The sequence below is a fragment of the Eubalaena glacialis genome, chromosome 3, assembly GCF_028564815.1.
Source record: "Eubalaena glacialis isolate mEubGla1 chromosome 3, mEubGla1.1.hap2.+ XY, whole genome shotgun sequence".
In the NCBI taxonomy this organism is placed as follows: domain Eukaryota; kingdom Metazoa; phylum Chordata; class Mammalia; order Artiodactyla; family Balaenidae; genus Eubalaena; species Eubalaena glacialis.
The window spans coordinates 44,414,993-44,435,437 of NC_083718.1; the positions used below are offsets into that span (position 1 = coordinate 44,414,993).

The 20,445-nt window shown below is 36.7% G+C and overlaps 1 protein-coding gene across 1 annotated transcript in view; it reads left to right on the plus strand.

Annotated features, from left to right (window-relative positions):
• FLVCR1 (FLVCR choline and heme transporter 1) overlaps positions 1-19,874 on the plus strand; it is a 34,374-nt gene extending 14,500 nt beyond the window's left edge. The window contains exons 4-11 of the mRNA XM_061185586.1: positions 10,515-10,582; positions 11,722-11,825; positions 13,423-13,533; positions 14,130-14,235; positions 14,457-14,568; positions 19,093-19,160; positions 19,327-19,402; positions 19,826-19,874. Coding sequence (XP_061041569.1) covers positions 10,515-10,582; positions 11,722-11,825; positions 13,423-13,533; positions 14,130-14,235; positions 14,457-14,568; positions 19,093-19,160; positions 19,327-19,401 — 644 coding nt within the window. The 3' untranslated portion in view covers position 19,402; positions 19,826-19,874. The remainder of the gene's footprint in view (positions 1-10,514; positions 10,583-11,721; positions 11,826-13,422; positions 13,534-14,129; positions 14,236-14,456; positions 14,569-19,092; positions 19,161-19,326; positions 19,403-19,825) is intronic.
• The last annotated feature ends 571 nt before the right edge of the window (positions 19,875-20,445 follow it).

Here is a 20,445-nt window from a genome sequence, read left to right on the forward strand (position 1 = left end):
GATTTCTGTGCATCAATTTTGTATCCTGCAACTTTACCAAATTCATTGATTAGCTCTTGTAGTTTTCTGGTGGCATCTTTAGGATTCTTTAGGATTCTCTATGTATAGTATCATGTCATCTGCAAACAGTGACAGTTTTCCTTCTTCTTTTCCAATTTGTATTCCTTTTATTTCTTTTTCTTCTCTGATTGCCGTGGCTAGGACTTCCAAAACTATGTTGAATAATAGTGGTGAGAGTGGACATCCTTGTCTTGTTCCTGATCTTAGAGGAAATGCTTTCAGTTTTACACCATTGAAAATGATGTTTGCTGTGGGTTTGTCATATATGGCCTTTATTATGTTGAGGTAGGTTCCCTCTATGCCCACTTTCTGGAGAGTTTTTATCATAAATGGGTGTTGAATTTTGTCAAAAACTTTTTCTGCATCTATTGAGATGATCATATGGTTTTTATTCTTCAGTTTGTTAACATGGTGTATCACATTGATTGATTTGCGTATACTGAAGAATCCTTGCATCCCTGGGATAAATCCCACTTGATCATGGTGTATGAGTCTTTTAATGTGTTGTTGGACTCTGTTTCCTAGTATTTTGTTGAGGATTTTTGCATCTATATTCATCAGTGATATTGGTCTGCAATTTTCTTTTTTGGTAGTATCATTGTCTGGTTTTGGTATCAGGGTGATGGTGGCCTCATAGAATGAGTTTGGGAGTGTTCCTTCCTCTGCAATTTTTTGGAGGAGTTTGAGAAGGATTAGTGTTAGCTCTTTTCTAAATGTTTGATAGAATTCACCTGTGAAGCCATCTGGTCCTGGGCTTTTGTTTGTTGGAAGATTTTTAATCACAGTTTCAATTTTATTACTTGTGATTTGTCTGTTCATATTTTGTATTTCTTCCTGGTTCAGTCTTGGAAGGTTATACCTTTCTAAGAATTTGTCCGTTTCTTCCAGGTTCTCCATTTTATTGGCATAGAGTTGCTTGTAGTAGTCTCTTATGATGCTTTGTATTTCTGCGGTGTCTGTTGTAACTTCTCCTTTTTCATGTCTAATTTTATTGATTTGAGTCCTCTCCCTCTTTTTCTTGATGAGTCTGGCTAAAGGTTTATCAATTTTATTTATCTTCTCAAAGAACCAGCTTTTAGTTTTATTGATCCTTGCTATTGTTTTCTTTGTTTTTATTTCATTTATTTCTGCTCTGATCTTTATGATTTCTTTCCTCCTACTAACTTTGGGTTTTGTTTGTTCTTCTTTCTCTAGTTGCTTTAGGTGTAAGGTTAAATTGTTTATTTGAGATTTTTCTTGCTTCTTCAGGTAGGCTTGTATTGCTATAAACTTCCCTTTTAGAACTGCTTTTGCTGCATCCCATAGGTTTTGGGTCATTGTGTTTTCATTGTCATTTGTTTCTAGGTATCTTTTGATTTCCTCTTTGATTTCTTCAGTGATCTCTTGCTTATTAAGTAGTGTATTGTTTAGCCTCCATGTGTTTGTATTTTTTATGTTTTTTCCCCTGTAATTGATTTCTAATCTCATAGCATTGTGGTTGGAAAAGATGCTTGATATGATTTCAATTTTCTTAAATTTACTGAGGCTTGATTTGTGACCCAAGATGTGATCTATCCTGGAGAATGTTCCGTGCCCACTTGAGAAGAAAGTGTAATTTGCTGTTTTTGGATGGAATGTCCTATAAATATCAATTAAATCTGTCTGGTCTATTGTGTAATTTAAAGCTTGTATTTCCTTATTAATTTTCTGTCTGGATGATGTGTCCACTGGTGTAAGTGAGGTGTTAAAGTCCTGCACTTTTACTGTGTTCCTGTCGATTTCCTCTTTTATAGCTGTTAGCATTTGCCTTATGTACTGAGGTGCTCCTCTTTGGGTGCGTATATATTTATAATTGTTATGTCTTCTTCTTGGATTGATCCCTTGATCATCATATAGTGTCCTTCCTTGTCTCTTGTAACGTTCGTTATTTTAAAGTCTATTTTATCTCATATGAGTATTGCTACTCCAGCTTTCTTTCGATTTCCATTTGCATGGAATATCTTTTCCATTCCCTCACTTTCAGTCTGTATGTGTCCCTAGGTCTGAAGTGGGTCTCTTGTAGATAGTATATATATGGGTCTTGTTTTTGTATTCATTCAGTGAGCCTGCGCCTTTTGGTTGGAGCATTTAATCCATTCACATTTAAGGTAATTATCGACATGTATGTTCCTATGACCATTTTCTTAATTGTTTTGGGTTTGTTTTTGTAGGTCCTTTCTGTCTTTTGTGTTTCCCACTTAGAGAAGTTCCTTTAGCATTTGTTGTAGAGCTGGTTTGGTAGTGCTGAATTCTCTGAGCTTTTCCTTGTCTGTAAAGCTTTTGATTTCTCCATTGAATCTGAATGAGATCCTTGCCGGGTAGAGTAATCTTGGTTGTAGGTTCTTCCCTTTCATCACTTTAAATATATCGTGCCACTCCCTTCTGGCTTGTAGAGTTTCTGCTGAGAAATCAATTGTTAACCTTATGGGAGTTCCCTTGTATGTTATTTGTCGTTTTTCCCTTGTTGCTTTTAATAATTTTTCTTTGTCTTTAATTTTTGTCAGTTTGATTACTATGTGTCTTGGCGTGTTTCTCTTTGGGTTTATCCTGCCTGGGACTCTCTGCTCTTCCTGGACTTGGGTGGCTATTTCCTTTCCCATGTTAGGGAAGTTTTCGACTGTAATCTCTTCAAATATTTTCTCAGGTCCTTTCTCTCTCTCTTCTCCTTCTGGGACCCCTATAATGCGAATGTTGGTGCATTTAATGTTGTCCCAGAGGTCTCTTAGGCTGTCTTCATTTGTTTTCATTCTTTTTTCTTTATTCTGTTCCATGGCAGTGAATTCCACCATTCTGTCTTCCAGGTCACTTATCTGTTCTTCTGCCTCAAATATTCTGCTATTGATTCCTTCTAGTGTATTTTTCATTTCAGTTATTGTATTGTTCATCTCTGTTTGTTTGTTCTTTAATTCTTCTAGGTGTTTGTTCTTTAACTCTTCTAGGTCCTTGTTAAACATTTCTTGCATCTTCTTGGTCTCCATTCTTTTTCCGAGGTCCTGGATCATCTTCACTATCATTATTCTGAATTCTTTTTCTGGAAGGTTGCCTACCTTCACTTCATTTAATTGTTTTTCTGGGGTTTTATCTTGTTCCTTCATCTGGTACAAAGTACTCTGCCTTTTCATTTTGTCTATCTTTCTGTGAATGTGGTTTTCGTTCCACAGGCTTCAGGATTGTAGTTCTTGTTTCTGCTGTCTGCCAGCACTGTCTTCTTTTGTGAGTTCTCCCAGGGTGCTTTAGGTCCTTTATAAATTATAGTTCTGACCACTGTAAGCATATGGAAAATGTCATCAATAATTCCTTTCTTTGACCCTGTGCAAACTGTCATCTATTTTGACTACTCTATCAAAGTCTCATCCTTCTAGGTCTTTCAGCATAGCAGACAGATATTCCTCCTAACACTGTAGCTTTGACTGCAGGCACCAACACAATGTGTTCCCTTCAGAGTTTTCTGGCAGAGTATTCTTTCGTCCTTATATTAACACTGTTTATTAACCAATACCCCCTATTTCTGTCTTACTTGCCTTCAGAAGTCACTCACTGCTATTCTTTTCTTTATATTTTTTGGGGGCAGTGCACACAGGAGTACATAATTGTTTTATAAGTTGTAAAAAATTATGCTGTGACCTAAACTCTTACCCTTTTACTGGGATTACTTCCTCCCACCCCTTTTCTTAGTGGAAATTATTAAACACAAAAGTAGAACATTTAATTTAATGAATTCCTAAGTACCCATCATCACCCAGCTTCAACAATTACCAACAGTTCACCAATCTTCCTTTTATTTCCTCTGCTTTTTTCCTGGAATATTTTACCTTTATAATTATTTTTTTTTTTTTGGCTTTGGCCACGCTGCAGCTTGTGGGATCTTAGTTCCCCAACCAGGGATCGAACCCGGACCCTTGGCAGTGAAAGCGCAGAGTCCTAACCACTGGACAGCCAGGGAATTCCCTGGAATATTTTAAAGCAAATACCAGATGTTATATCATCTCATAATTAAATACTTCAGTTCCTTTTCTTAATTTTGGTTACCTCCACTGCTTAGCTTAAACCTAAAATTCATAACTAGGAAGTAGAGAAAATATAGTGGCTCACTGTTATCTAGTAGAGCAAATTCATTTCTTTAGCCTATCATTTAAGGTGGCTTCTTTCCTTCTTTTATACCTCATTGTTTCCCAATACAAAATTCTCTTTTAGCCAAATTTATAACCAACCCTGTGCCACATACACAGAAACAGAAACATGCCTTCACATGCATATACACTGTTAATTCTCATCTATGTAATACATTTTGTGCCATTATTTCTTTTACCTGAAATGTGTCCTTTTTTTCCTTAAGCAGTCCTATAAAAGCTAGCTTAACGTTTACCTCGCTTATTGTTCATTGTATTATTCATTCATTTATTCATTTATCCTACCAATAATTATCAAGTATCTACTAAATGTATAATAGTGCCCTAGATGCTGTGTGGATTAGAAAGAAGCATGATACATGATTTCCACCCTGAAATAATTATAATTCAATTGACGAGATAATGTAAACCTCTGAAAAGTAAACAATAGTGTAAAAGTTATTTATCAGAAAGATAACAACATAAGAGAAGTTGTATGGCAAGTGCATGCTAAAGGCCTTCAGAATACATAATTGGGACAAGATACAAGAAAGGAAGGGGTGTGGATGGCAGGGAGGGCATCACAGCAAAGATGGTGGTTGAGGCTGGCCTTGAAGGACAGGTTAGATTTGGATAGACAAGGGGGAAGAGGGTAATGGCATGAGCAAGGGCCTTAGATGGCACCATCTCTGAATATCCTGATTTCTGTGGAGCTTTTATGTGTTTTATAGCACATTATTTAGCACCTGATTATGCATAAATAATTAGGTAAAATTTTGTTTAGTTGTTTGAAATTTGTAAAGGACTTCCATATATATTATTTCAGCTAACTTTTTGAGATAGAAAGATTATTATACCTATTTTAAAAATAAAGACTCCCGAGTTCTCATTTCTTTTTCTTTTTTTTAAAAAAATATTTAAATATTTATTTATTTGGCTGTGCCAGGTCTTTTTTTTTTTTTTGGCTGCATTGGGTCTTCATTGCTCTGTGCAGGCTTCTCATTGCGGTGGTTTCTCTCGTTGCGGAGCATGGGCTCTAGGCGCGCAGGCTTCAGTAGTTGCAGCATGCAGACTCAGTTGTTGTAGCGCACAAGCTTAGTTGTTCCGTGGCAGGTGGGATCTTCCCGGACCAGGGATTGAACCCATGTCCCCTGCATTGGCAGGCGGATTCTTAACCACTGTGACGCCAAGGAAGTCCCTGCGCCAGGTCTTAGTTGTGGCACGTGGAATCTTTGTTGCTGCGTACGGGATTTTCATTGCGGCATGAGGGATCTTTAGTTGCGGCATGCGGGAATCTTTTAGTTGCTGCATGCGGGCTCTTAGTTGTGGCATGCGGGATCTGGTTCCCTGACCAAGGATCGAACCAGGGCCCCCTGCATTGGGAGCACGGAGTCTTAACCACTGGACCACCAGGGAAGTCCCCTGAGTTCTCATTTCTTAATTCTAAATTTTATTTGTATAGAACTTAAAAGGTACAAAGGACATACAATGAAAAGTCAGTCTTCTCCCATCTCTATCCCCAGGTCATCCACTCCCTGGAAGGAATCACTGTTACTACCTGCAACTTATTTGTTATCATCTGCAATTTATTTGTGAGGCTAGTATAACCTTGATATCAAAATCAGACAGGGACAGTGTAAGAGAAAAATTATAGGCCAGTTTTACCTATGAACCTAGATGTAAAAATCCAAAATAAAATATTAGAAAACCTAATCCAGCTATTTATAAAAATGATAGTGCATCCTGACAAAGTTTGGTTTATCTCAGGAGTGAGAAATGATTTAGTATTAGAAATGTATGCATATAATTGACCACAGTAAGAGATCAAAGAGGAAAATTTACCCAATGGCTGAGGAAAAAGCATTTGATAGAATACAATACCCATTGGTTAAAGACTCTTAGCCAATTGTGAGAAAAATGAACTTTCTGAACCTGATAAAGTTTATCTACAGAAACCCTATAGCAAACATCATTCCAAAGGCAGAACCTTAGGAACATTACCCTTAAAAATCAATAAGAAGTATCCCTTAAAACAAGGATGCCTATTGTCACCACTTCTATTCAACATCCAACTGAAAGTCCTGGCTGGCCCACTAATACAGGAAAAATTAAAAGTATATGAATTGGAAAGAAAAAAGATGCTATTATTCACAGATAATATCATTATGTATACCAGAGGTCAGCAAACTGTCTTAGGAGCCAAATCCGGCCATTGCCGGTTTTTATAAAGTTTTGTTTGCTTACATATTGTCTATGGCTGCTTTTGAACTACAAGAGCAGCAGAGTAGCCACATCAGAGACCATATAACCTGCAAAGCTAAAATATTTACTGTCTGGTCTTTTACAGAAAATGTTTCTGCTAACCCCATGGTCTACAAAATAATTCAAGAGAACCTACAGACTCTATTAGAACTAATAAGGATGGGTTCAGAAAGATTATGAGATACCAAACAATGTGAAAATATCAATTGCATTCTTTTATAATAGCAACCAAAAGTATAAGATGCGTAGGAATAAATCTACCAAAAAGAACTTAATGTAAATCAGCTATACTTAAATGTTAAAAAATAACTATAAATTATAAAATTATAAAACATTGAAAGACATAAGAGAAGATCTCAATTAAGTGGAGGGATATACCATGTTTTTGGAAGACTCAAGATTGTAATAATGCCAGTTAACCTTACAGGACCACTATATTAACAAATGCCAATTATGGATTTGGACTGATGGAAAGGCCAGACACAGACACAGGCTTCAGAAACTGAACAGAGTTTACTTGTTGAAGGAATTAGAAAGAGGGAGTTGGGAAACCCTGTGGAGAGTTCAATAATATTCCCCAGGGCAGTTGGAGAAGTTTCTTGACTTGATATTAGTCACCGAAGGGGTGCATAGTTAGGGATCATAATGTCTGAATGAGTGAGAGTCATATCACACCTTTTGGAATTGTACCTGTCCCCCTCCATGCCTAGTATTATATACAAAAGATTGGAGCAGACTTGTACATGGGATAGTCTGGATGGGCACTACACTCCTAGGACAGGTTTTCAGGATTTTTTAGTGTCCAAAACTCAGGAACCAAATAAACCAAGAAACTTTTTTTTTTTTTGAGTTAGGGCTATTTGGAGAAAGCATGATCCCTCACTGTCCCCATCTGTAGCTACTTGCTATCTGAAACTCAGACAAATACCATACTCTAGATTCAGCTAACAGTATTCTTTGCTTCTATAATTCTTTCTTCAGATTCTGGCTATCCTCACTGAGGTCTGGAATAGATTTGAGATCACCGTAGGGTACAGTGCAGTAGAGTACACTGAAGCCTCAGCACAGGCCTCCTTTATTTTCCTTGGCCTCCTCAGGCTAACCTAGCTGGGTCCCTATGCATTCCTGAACTCAGTGGGAAGTGAGTAACAAAGACTAGTTACCCAGGGGTTTTTGATAAGATCTTTAGACCTAGGCCTCATCTTGCAATCTCCAACTTAAACAGGGTTTGTAATAAAACTTGGCTAATTCTGAAATTACTGTGAGATAGGTAAGGGCCAAGAACAACAATGGTAATTTTGATAAAGAACAAGGTAAGGAACTAATTCTCAGATATCAAGATTTATAGAGCAGTGGTAATCAAGATGTCATGTATTAGTAAGGGATAGACAATTAGATCACTGGAACAGAATAGAGAGCCCAGGGACCTAGCCCTGTGTATCAGTTGGCATAGGCTAGGTTGTATTATAGCAATGAAACCCTACCAAAGAAAATCTTAGTGGCCAAACATATCAAAAGTTTATTTCTTGCCAATGCTACCTGTTCACTGTGAGTAGGCAGCAAATTACTCGGGGATCCAGGCACATGTCTCCATGATTACTCAGGTAGGAAATGAGAAGTATCACTTCTACTCACCTTTAAAGTCATATGGCCATGCCACTAAGTGCCTGGATAGAGAAAAACTAGAATATTTGCAAACAGCTGTGATGACTAGAACATTATGCATATATGAAAACTTGATATTTGTAGAAGAGAATCTACATAGTAAATTGTCCTGGGACAATCAATTAGCCATAGAGGAAAAATAAGGTGAAATTAGAAAATGAATTGTGGATTAAAGATCAAAGGGTAAAAATCAGAACTTTAATTTTTTTTTTTTTTTTTGGCCACGCGGCACGGCATGCGGGATCTTAGTTCCCTGACCAGGGCAGGGATTGAACCCGTGCCTCCTGCAGTGGAAGCGTGGAGTCTTAACCACTGGACCTCCAGGGAAGTCCCCAGAACTTTAATGTTTTAGAAGCAATAAAGGGAAGGGAAGGGAACCATCTTTAGTATTCTTAAAAGAATTTCCTAATGCAAAAAACATAAACCCTAAATAAAAAGATTGATAAATATATACATTAAAATAATGATATTTTCTAAAAAGACATGACATAGGCTATGAGAAAATGCCTGCAATGCATATAACCAACAAAGGCTTCGTACCCACAATATAAAAGTGACCCCTACTAATCACTAAGAAAAGAGCAAACAGTCCGGGGAAATCAGAAGGCATTTATATGTTTGTGTGTGTGTATATTGCTCATGTATGATGCTCAACCTAACTAGTAATTGAGGAAATGCAAATCAAAACCAAAGTAAGATACAATATCCCACACATTCAAATTGGCAAAAAAAAGAAAAAAATTTTTTAATCTGATGCAAACAAATTTGGCAAGGATGTAGAGTAAAGGAACTCTGTTGGTAGTACAGCAAGTCCCCTACATATGAACCTTCAAGTTGTGAACTTTCAAAGATGCAAACGTGCATTCCATCAGCGTCAGGCGTGAGTGAAGTTGCAGCTTGCCCCCCGTCTCCTATTGCTGATGATCCTTCAGCTCTACTATCTCCCACCTCCTCTCCCTCCTCCAGTCAGTAACTCTTCTTACCTGTTCACTTGATGCCAGCCCCTGTATGTCAGCTGTTGTACTGTACTACTGTACTTTTCAAGGTACTGTACTGTAAGATTAAGAATGTTCTCTTTATTTTTTGTTTGTTTTTTATGTATTATTTGTGTGAAAAGTATTATAAACCCATTACAGTACAGTACTATATAGCTGATTGTGTTACTTGGGTACCTAGGCTAACTTTGTTGGACTTACAAACCCGCTCTCGGAACGGAACTCGTTCATATGTAGGGGACTTACTATATAAACTGGCACACCCATTTTGAAGAGTAGTTTGGCTATATCTAGAAAGTAGAAGTTTTACTCCTAGGTACATACTTAGAGAAACCCTTATACATAAGAACAAAAACATAGTATTTATTGCAATATTGTTTTAAATAGCAAAAAACTGGAAAAAGCCTTAACGTGTCTATTGACTTAGGACAAGAGATAACTAAATGGAAGTATATTCACACAATGTACTATTATACACCAGAGAAAACTGATGAGCTAGAACTAAAAGTATCAACATGGTTAAATCTCAAAACCATGATATTGAGTGGTATGAGCAAATTGCAGGTGGATACTAATACCATATTATTTATATAAAATTTAAATACGTGCAGAATAATTCTAACTATTGTGTATTGATACACATATGTTATAATATCTACGATAATAAACACCAAGATCAGGATGGGGATTACCTCTGAGGAAGAATAGGATTAAGGAAGGTCTAAAAAAATGAATCTAAAGCAAAAATGGCAAAATGTTAATGTTTAGCAAGAGGGTGATGAGTAAGGGTATTTGTTAAATTAGTCTCTGTACTATTTTGTATGCTTGAAATATTTAATAATAGAAAAACAATAAACTTAAATTTCAGCTAGGTTAAAAGACTTAGACCTAAAGTTACACAACATATGTGAAGAAACTCCACGATTCAAACCTAGTCATATGATTCCTGATAACCAGCTGTTTTTATTTTTCCTTTTTAAGTATTCTTCAATTAACATTGTCTTACTAATTGCTGTATAAGTCTTTGATGCAGGGGTGAGATCTCTGAAAGAGGGATTCTGTCTTAATGCTTTAACATTCATCAGCTTGTGTAGGCGCTCAGGAAGCAATCCGTTGCTAGATTGCTGTATACAGTGTTATGCATGGGACTGTGATTTCTGGTCCATATGTCTGAGTCTAAATAATAGTAAATGATGTAATGACAGAATTTTACAATCACAATCTCTAGTAAGTTTAGGTGTTACGTTGATCAGTCCACATCCTGAAAGGGAATAGCAAGAGGTCTTAATTTTTTCTGTCAACTGTCTAAGAAGACATTATATTTTCACAACTGTCACAGAGTGTTACATATTACTTCATGAACTAGTACATGGTACATTGATAGTTTTCTCTTTATTTATTGTAGGTATCATGACTGGAGCATTTTATTCAGTCTCAACATTATTAAATCAAATTATACTGACATACTATGAGGTAAGCTTCTGCCTATATTGTGTTGCATGCCTGGCCAAGAATTTTTCTTTAGCAATATAATTCCTGTTAGCATGATCATAAGGCTAAAGATTTATGACCTTGTTGCTGTAAAAGATTTATATTTGTTTTCACTGAGAATACATTTAATCCAGTTTATAAAACAACATGGAAAGCAGAAGTCATTATTGCTTTGACAATACCTCAGTCTTTTTAAAATTTTTTTTTAAAGAGATAGTGTGACTGGTTATATGAAAAAAGACAAAGAACAAACTTTAAAAGAAAACCAACACAAATATAAAGACGTAAATATCAAGCTCTGATCTCTCTTTGCTTTTGAAAGGAGAACGCAGTTGTAGTATGTGAAAGCTATAAGCTTAACTTCCTTTTCAGACATCTGTGAATTACTTAAGAATTCTAACAAAAATTACTGTACTTCTAACCATGGAGGATCAAGAAAAAGTCCCTTTTTTTTTTTTTTTTTAAACTGGATCCATATCATTGACCCTACACACTTTAGTTAACTGAAGTCTAATGCTTTCTAATTTATTAATTATGTTATTGAGGTTATTTTTATAGCTTAGGATCTTTTTTTTTCTTTAATTTATTTATTTATTTATTTTTATTTTTGGCTGTGTTGGGTCTTCATTTCTGTGCGAGGGCTTTCTCTTGCTGCGGCAAGCGGGGGCCACTCTTCATCGCGGTGCGCGGGCCTCTCACTATCGCGGCCTCTCTTGTTGCGGAGCACAAGCTCCAGACGCGCAGGCTCAGTAGTTGTGGCTCACGGACCCAGTTGCTCCACGGCATGTGGGATCTTCCCAGACCAGGGCTCGAACCCGTGTCCCCTGCATTAGCAGGCAGATTCTCAACCACTGCGCCATCAGGGAAGCCCCAAAAATTCCCTTTGTGATTTCTCCCATATATCAGGGGTTTTTTTCTGTTTTAATGTAGAATGATGTCCTTTAATATGTGCTTTACCTGCCTCTACCGCATTCACCTTAACACATGTACTGAATTCTTCATGTTATTTTGTATGCTTAATTTTATCTGCTATTTCCATTGACTTTGAGAAGGTATTGGAATGTGAAGGATCTGTTTGAATTAGAAGTATCTGATCAACTTCTTTTGAAAAAAATTTTAAGGGAGAAGAAGTGAATGCTGGAAGGATTGGGCTAACACTAGTATTAGCTGGAATGGTGGGCTCTATTCTTTGTGGTTTATGGCTGGATTATACCAAAACATACAAGTAAGTGAAAGTAGGCAAATGTATGGTGTACAACCTAAGGTATTTTGGTTTTAAAGGAACCTTTACTTTTTATTTTAAGAAATTTACAAAGTGTTATTATTGCTAAAAGACTTGGATTCTAGACACTCTTAGGTTCCCTTAACTTCTGAATACAGTAGTCTCTGTATTATCTTATCGGTCATGTTTATTTCAACTTTGAGAACTTGGATACGTTATGAACTCTCCTCCCCTCTAATAATACTCATATATACCTCTTCAGAATGGATCATTTCTATTCTAAAAGGGGCCCTTTCTGAGAAACATTTGACTTCTGACAGAGACTTTATATTGCCCTTTTCTCATGTTATGAACTTAAAAGCAAACAAATAAAAAGTTGTTCTTTCCTATCAAAAGGCTTTTTGGTAAAAAGTTTTTGGCTAAAATGCCCCCAAACTGTAGTTCCACTTAACTATAATACTGTAATACATAATATGAAGATGCTATATTAATTGTACATCTATACGGAACCAGAAAAATGCTAATACAAAAGAAAAAGTGAGTAATACCAAGACTGAGAAAGGGGTTTCGGAGGCAGAATCTTTTGCACTGGGCCTTAAAAGAATAGCTATATTTCAAAAAAAAAAGAAGAAGAAGAAGAATAGCTACATTTCTTAACAGACAGAAACTTCCCATCTGTTTGGGAGAAATGAATGAATGGAACTATGAATGAATGAAGTAATGGAACTATGTCCTCTGTGCCTTTCAAGGCCTAAGATATATTTGATACCATTATCTAGACCCTTTCAAAGTACTGCTGATCTTGAAATTCTCCAAGATAGTTCTCGGGTAACTTAAGACAGCACTTACTGTGGCTTCATTATTACGTAATGGTAGCTTAGAGTAAAACCCATTAAATTTGTAGATGAAGGGAGCATATGTAAAGGATTTATATTTATTAATAGTCTTTGGTCCATTTTATAATTAGGAAACTGGATTGGCATAGAAATGTTCTTTGTTGCCCTGGCTTTCTTCTCAGGATAACTGCCATTCATTCACCAAGTTCCTGTTATGTGCATCACTCTTAGCTAGGAATCGTGGGAAGTAATATTTGATCCCTGTCCTTAGGACCTTTGCAGTCTAATTGGGAAAAATAAGGTGTTCACATATGTAAAGTTAAATAGTAATATAACAGACTAAAATAGATGTCAAGTGCCAATTATGTAGATAGAAAATGATTAGGGAGTTTGGAAGAAAGGAGAATCTTGTAAGCTGCAGTGGTTAGGAAAAGCATTTTGGAAGAGGCGGAATTTGATCTGTATCTTGAAATACGGATAAGAAACTATCCCATTTGGTGGCACAAAAATGATTTTATCCTTATGAGTTTTCCTTCTTGTCTGAGCATTGGAAATGATGTGAGTTTTGTTGTCTGTTGCTGTTAAAACTTAAATTTAATCTTTCAAGTCCATGCCTTGGTGGAAACATTTTCCATAGATAAGAAGGGGTTAATCTTGAAATCTGAAGAATTTATTACTGTATGGACAGAGCATAGCCAGACATGATTTTTATGTGCCTAAGAAAATCAGACAAAATACTAACAATTTTGTTGTTTTTGTTTTAGACATACTACTTTGACAGTTTACATTTTGTCTTTTGTTGGAATGGTTATATTTACTTTCACACTAAACCTTGGACACATTATCATCGTGTTTGTCACTGGAGGGTTGCTTGGGTAAGCATCACATGTGTTTAGGAGGAATGATAGCATGCTGTTATAATTCTGAAGTATTACTACTGTGGTTTTTAATTTTTTTAAGTTCATCCAAAAGTTCTTTAATATTTTATTTTTTATTTTTTTATTTTTATTTTTTTAACGTCTTTATTGCAGTATAATTGCTCAAAAGTTCTTTAATATTTTAAACTTTAAAAGATCTGTCTCGTGCACGTCAATGTGTAATTCTTTACAACTATAAAAAATTAGCTTAAAATTATTTTTTGCTATACTATAGGTGAAAAATGGATAAGCCTTACTTAATCCAAGTAACTTTACTTGGCTAGAAAGACAACTGACTTAGAAAACTAGGGGTAAATTTTTCTCAGGAAAAAAAATTAGAAATTGTTTTGCTTCCTAGTTCATGGTTTTGCCTCTCAGTTCTCATGTCCTTGGGTTAATTGGTGAATCATAATAGTGCCTTCCTTTCACATACCAACCTCAAAACATTCACTTACTTGATAATTAGAACAGGTCTGAGAAGTTAAGCAGTTGCATCAATATGTGATATTGTCCTTTTAATGATTCTGTCTGTGATTTTGGATTTATTTTCTTAGTTTCTTCATGACTGGTTACCTCCCCTTGGGTTTTGAATTTGCTGTTGAAATCACTTACCCTGAGTCTGAAGGTACTTCATCTGGTCTTCTTAATGCTGCTGCACAGGTAAACCTCTGATTTCTCTTAAATCTGAGACCGTTAGTTTACCAAATAGTCTAGTGGATAATGAGTTTGACCATAGTTTTTGTTTTAAAAATTCCACCTTTCAATGCATGTTTCTAGAAGCCAAATCATATGAATAAAATAGTTAAGAAAAGTTCTGGGGAAAACATTATATTTGTTTTAAAGAAGCAAACAGTAAAAATATTTCTCTTACTTTATTTTAGATATTTGGAATTTTATTCACATTGGCGCAAGGAAAGCTCACATCAGACTATGGTCCTAGGACAGGGAACGTTTTCCTCTGTGTTTGGATGTTTGTAGGCATCATTTTAACAGGTAAATTAGGGAATTTGCCTGCCAAAGTATTCGTGTCACGTCGTCTTTATATTTAATTTTCATTTATATTGCTTCTCAAGGCTTGACAGAACTCAAGAAAAAAATGAGATAAAAAGCAGGATATTATTGTTTCCCTTGAAGGATATGAATCTATGAATTCATTTTTCAGGTTTCAAATTCAATGCAATTGCTATGCATAGAAAACGAAACCATTGTAACAAGTGTCAGTAAAGGCCTGGAATGGACAGACCTGGCCTCAAGTTCTGATTCTGCTGCACAGTAGCTGTGTGACTTTGAAAAGTTACTCAACCTCTCACATCCTCCCTTTCTCATTTATATAATAGGGTATTAAAAGCCTGCTTTATGATGGTTATACAATTTTTTGAATATAATTTTAAAAACACTGAATTGTATACATTAAAGGGGTAAATGTTATGATATGTGAATTGTATCTCAAAAAAATGTATATAGATGTAATATAAATATGGTAAAAATAGCAAAAAGAAAGGGGGAAATGCAACTATACTATTGCAAGATTTCTACATCTTTCTTGAAGTAATTCTATATAAAGTCTAAGAAGATTGTGATAAATTAAAGATGCACAGTGTAATCCCTAGAGCAACGAATAAAAAATAAACAACAACAACAACAACAAAAGCCTGCCTTAGGGGGTTGCTGTGAGGATTAACTGAGATGGTTGATGAAAAGCTCCTAGTATAGTGTCTGGCACCTAGGACATGCCTGATCATGTATCACATAGGCTGCTTTTTTTTTTTTTAAGATTTTTTTTTTTTTGGCTGCGTCGGGTCTTAGTTGCGGCATGCGGGATCCTCCACTGTGGCGTGCAGTCTCTTTGTTGCAGCACACGGGCTTCTCTCTAGTTGTGGCCTGTGGCTTGTGTGCTCAGTAGTTGCGGCACATGGACTTAGTTGCCCTGTGGCATGTGGGATCTTAGTTCCCTGACCAGGGATCAAACTCATGTCCCCTGCATTGGAAGGCAGATTCTCAACCACTGGACTTCCAGGGAAGTCCCCTTAAGATTTTTTTGATGTGGACCATTTTTAAAGTCTTTATTGAATTTTTGCTTCTGTTTTATGTTTTGTTTTTTTGGCTGTGAGGCATGTGGGATCTTAGCTCCCCAACCAGGGATCGAACCTGCACCCCTTGCATTGGAAGGCGAAGTCTTAACCACTGGACCACCAGGGAAGTCCCAGGCTGTTATTATAATGTGGTAACCATGGGAAGAAGTCAAATGGTGGTGGTGGAAGTAACGTGTGGAATTATTTACCAGTTCTTCTTAGGTCTAGTCAGAATAGACATGGGCAGGAAAGAGAATAGTGCCCAATCTCCAGAAAAAGAGCATGTAAAAGAACTTTTATCCATAGATTGTCCAGGCACACGGTGTAAGGATGAATTTCGAAGCAAGATTTATAGGGAATTCCCTGGCAGTCCAGTGGTTAGGACTCTGAGCTTTCACTGCCGGGGCCCGGGTTCGATCTCTGGTTAGGGAACGCAGATCCCACAAGCTGCGGGGCATGGCCAAAAAAAAAAAAAAAAAAAGCAAGATTTATATCCAGTAGTGCGTCCAGGCCCATGTTGGCCTCAACTGTTATTTCACTTTGTTAATTTCTTTCTGAGTCCCCTTGTCAACATGAGAGACAGAAGCCATGGAGACTTGAAGAGGGATTATTTTTTTGATCTGCTATAACTTGATTCAAGGATAGAATCTAACAGAAAGATATGAATCAAGGCTTCTTTTTATATTTGTTGAATACCTGATCGTTCTTTTTGAAACCCCCAATATGATAAGTGCTTACCAGTGGTAAGCACTTATTTTGGAAATACACAACCACCTAAGGTCACTATCATTCATTCATTACACTCAAAGGGACTAAATGTACCATTTCCTCAAAGAAAAACATCCTACCACGGAAGTGTTTTCCTCTTATTCTCTTCAATTAGTAAAACAAAGTGTACAAAACTGAATGTTTTGTAACTGAATGTATGTAATTTAATACATTAACTGTCTTAACTACTGATCTGTCATAAATAATTCCATATTTGTTCTTAATTTCCAGGGAAGTAAAACACCTAGCTATCAAATAGAGTGTTTCTGTTGCACCAAAAAAGGGAACAGTTTTGTGTTCTCTTTTCACATTATCTTATAGTAAGATTCATAAATGTTAATTCAAACAGGTGAAGTACAGAAAATTAATTAAGAAGTGAAAAGAAGATCTTTAAAATTAGTTTTACATTGATACTTTTGCCACCTAAAAATGCTAATTAATTCTCTCATATGTTGAATATTTTACTGGAGAGAGGTGATGGATTTATATTCAGTAGTTATTTGTTTAGACAGAGGAAAGAAGGCTGGGAAATTCCTGAGGTGCGGTGAAGGTGGTACCTTTTCTTTTTACATTTTTTGAGAATTGTCAGCAGGTCTTGTTTTGACAGGGGAATTACCATTTAAATGCAGTGCATTCTGCTTTTCCAGTATTGACAGCTCTCTGTGAAGTCTATTATATATGCTCCTTAGCCCATTTATGTCCATTGAAAAAAGTGTTTCTAAACACTTCACAGTGTTTCTAAATTCTATGATTAATATTAATGGTAAAGAAAGCCACAGTTTCCCCCTATAAAAAATGAGTAGCCTCTTTGATTTGGTGGATTGTACAACAATGTCGAGCGGATCAGCCGATATCGGTCATTGCTGCAATTTAAAGCATGACGTTTTAATGTCAAGCTGCTTGTAAATATGAGCTTGTTACACAACATCACTTTAAAATCATTTAAGTGCATTCAGAAAGGCCATTTTACATATATCCAATTAGTTCAGCGTAAATACCTGAATTTCTAAAATATTGGTATCAGTAATGGAACAGAATTATAAGGGGCAGTGTGGATTTCTAAAGAAGCATTAGTCTAATTTTTAAGACTGATTTTACTTTCACCTTTCAAACTTTGCTTTATGACTGATTAGATTACTTAACTACCCACAAACTTTTATCTTTTCTTGTTTTACACTCTCTTTGTGCAGTCTATGGCCTTAACTACCACATTAATCTGTACCTCCAGACCCTGATCGCTTTTACATTTCAGACCAATATGTCTAATCATCTATTTATCTCTGGACCTGGATGTCCCATGGGATTTTATACTCAACCTATCCAGAACTGAACTCACCACCTTCCCAATCACGCCAATTCGTCTTGTATTTTCAGTTTCAATAACTAGGACCTCCATCCATTCAATTGCCCAAGCAAGTCACCCACTTCCCCCTCCCTAATCCCCATTTTTCATATCCTATCAAACCACTGAGTCTTTTTTTTAAAATATTATTTATTTATTTATTTTTTGGCTGCGTTGGGTCTTAGTTGACGCACGCGGGGCTTTCGCTGAGGCGTGCGGGCTCTTCGTTGCGGCGCTGGGCTTCTCTCTAGTTGTGGCGTGCGGGTTTTCTCTTCTCTAGTTGTGGCGCACAGGCTCCAGAGCATGTGGGTTCTGTAGTTTGCGGCACGCGGGCTCTCTAGTTGACGAGCACGAGCTTAGTAGTTCTGGCACGTGGGCTTAGTTGCCCCGTGGCATGTGAGATCTTAGTTCCCCGACCAGGGATCGAACCAGCGTCCCCTGCATTGGAAGGCGGATTCTTTACCACTGGACCACCAGGGAAGTCCCTCAAACCACTGAGTCTTATTGGTTTGATTCTAAAATAGCTCTGAAACCTGTCCCTATATCACCATTTCTCACACATGCAGGCCTTACCACCTCTCAGCAGGATGAAAGCCTCTTGACTGGCCTTCCTGCCTCTAGCCTTGTTGCTGATGACATCCCCCACACAGCTGCCAGACTGAGCTCCCTAACGCACAGACCTGACCATGTCCTCCCCTACTCAGACGCAATGTCATCCTGCCAACCCAGCCTCCCATCTTGCCACCTGCCTCTTGTACTTGATGTTCCAATGATTCCAAACTACCTCTAGTGCCAAGAATAGACTGTACTCTTCCTGTCCTGGTCTCTTGGCATGTACTGGTTTCCGCCTGCCTAGAATGCCTTCCCCTCTCCTCTTATCTGCTTGCAAGTTCCAACTCATTTTTCAAGTTTCAATTCAAACATATCTCCTCTGGTAAGCCTTTCCTGATTTCCTTCTGACATAGGCATTTTTTTCCCCACACTTCCGCTACACCCTGTACATGCCTGCATTATTGGAGTTGTTATACAGTGTTATAATTGTTTGCATGTCAGTGTTTCTCTAGACTGGAGTGTCCTTTAGGGAAAGCATGGTGCTTTTCATCTTTGTGTCTTGGTTCTTAGCATCCTGTATTTGTTCACTAATGAATGACTTGCTAATTAAGTTAATGGCTTAGAGAGATACTATTATTTTTTCAGGCTACAAGAATGTTATGGAATATTATGGTACTGTAGAGTGCTAAATTTGACAACATCAAAAAAGATTTTGTACTGCTTAGAAAAAAGTATATTTATACATACTCTACGGTAACTCCATTGATGCTTCTCTGTTTGCAGCATTAATCAAGTCCGATCTGAAAAGACACAATATAAATAAAGGAATTACAAATGGCGATATTAAAGCTGTAAGTAGTGAATATTTTTATGATTATACTATTGAGATATGTGTGCATAGAGTGAGTATAAACCCATCTACCCCATCAGCTGTTTTTTTTTATTCCTGTGGATCTGTCATAATGGCATATGCCAGATACGTACTGTAAATTTTTTATCCTCTTATTCTTTCTACAGGTACCAGCTGATAGTCCCACAGATGAAGAATCAAAAACTATTCTGATGTCCAAGCAATCAGAATCAGCAATTTGAGGTGAAAGGAAAAGTTAATATCATGTGCTAATTGAGTAATAAAGCTTAGTTTATAGGTTGTGGGTAATGGACACTTACTTGAAAATTATTGTATGACTCCTGTATGCAGGTACTGTTCTTACTTGTTAATTTAAGCAATATTTTGCTTAAAATACTTTTGTTTACATCATTTTAACACTACCATTTATCTAATGAGTGTCCCATCTTATATTATTGACCTAAAAGTAAGCTTCTTGACATTTGGTTTTCAAAAGTAAATGTTCTTTTTGTAGAAAATGGAAGCTTAGAAGGCTTTCTAAAATGATAATATGGAGGTCCAATCCCTTCAAGTCACATAGGAGTACATGCAATTTGTTTATATAAAACTATCCAGTGGAACCAAGTGTACAATGTATTCCTAATTATCTCCCTTTCCATTGTTCAGACCAGCTGTCCAAGCCCCCTCAGTGTGAATACAGTCTACGAATATGACACTTCTAACCCACCAAATGACACTATTGGGATGAGACTTCCAGATGACCTCTTAAGATTTTTCCCATTTCTTACATTCTTGTTAGAAAATGCTTTATAACAGGTACTGTCAGTGGCCATAAAAACTTTTCGGTGTGCAGACGGAACCCATAACTTTGGTCTTAGGCATATGTTCTCATTAAGCGAAGTAGCCCAGACACAGACTCATGACCTTGAGTTCTTCTTTGTGCTGCCTTCCCATTCATCGTAAGAATGCTAACACTGTATTTTTCACTCCAACTTGATATAGAGTAGTTTTGTATCCACTATCTTTTTTTACTTTTTTTTTTCTTCAATATATAACTTTCTAGTAAGAAAATGTCATCCTATGTGTTACTGGCTTTTTCATGATTTTTTGTATCACACCTTATACTTTTGCCTTGAAGATTCCTGAGATAAGGAAATCTGTAATAACTTCAGGTAGCCTAGGTATTCCCATTTAGTGGAGACCTCTTGAGATGCTGTCTGTTCTAATTCAGCAAATCATTCTTTATGGAGTCTGTATCATTCTTTGAGGAGTCCTTTGCCCAGGTC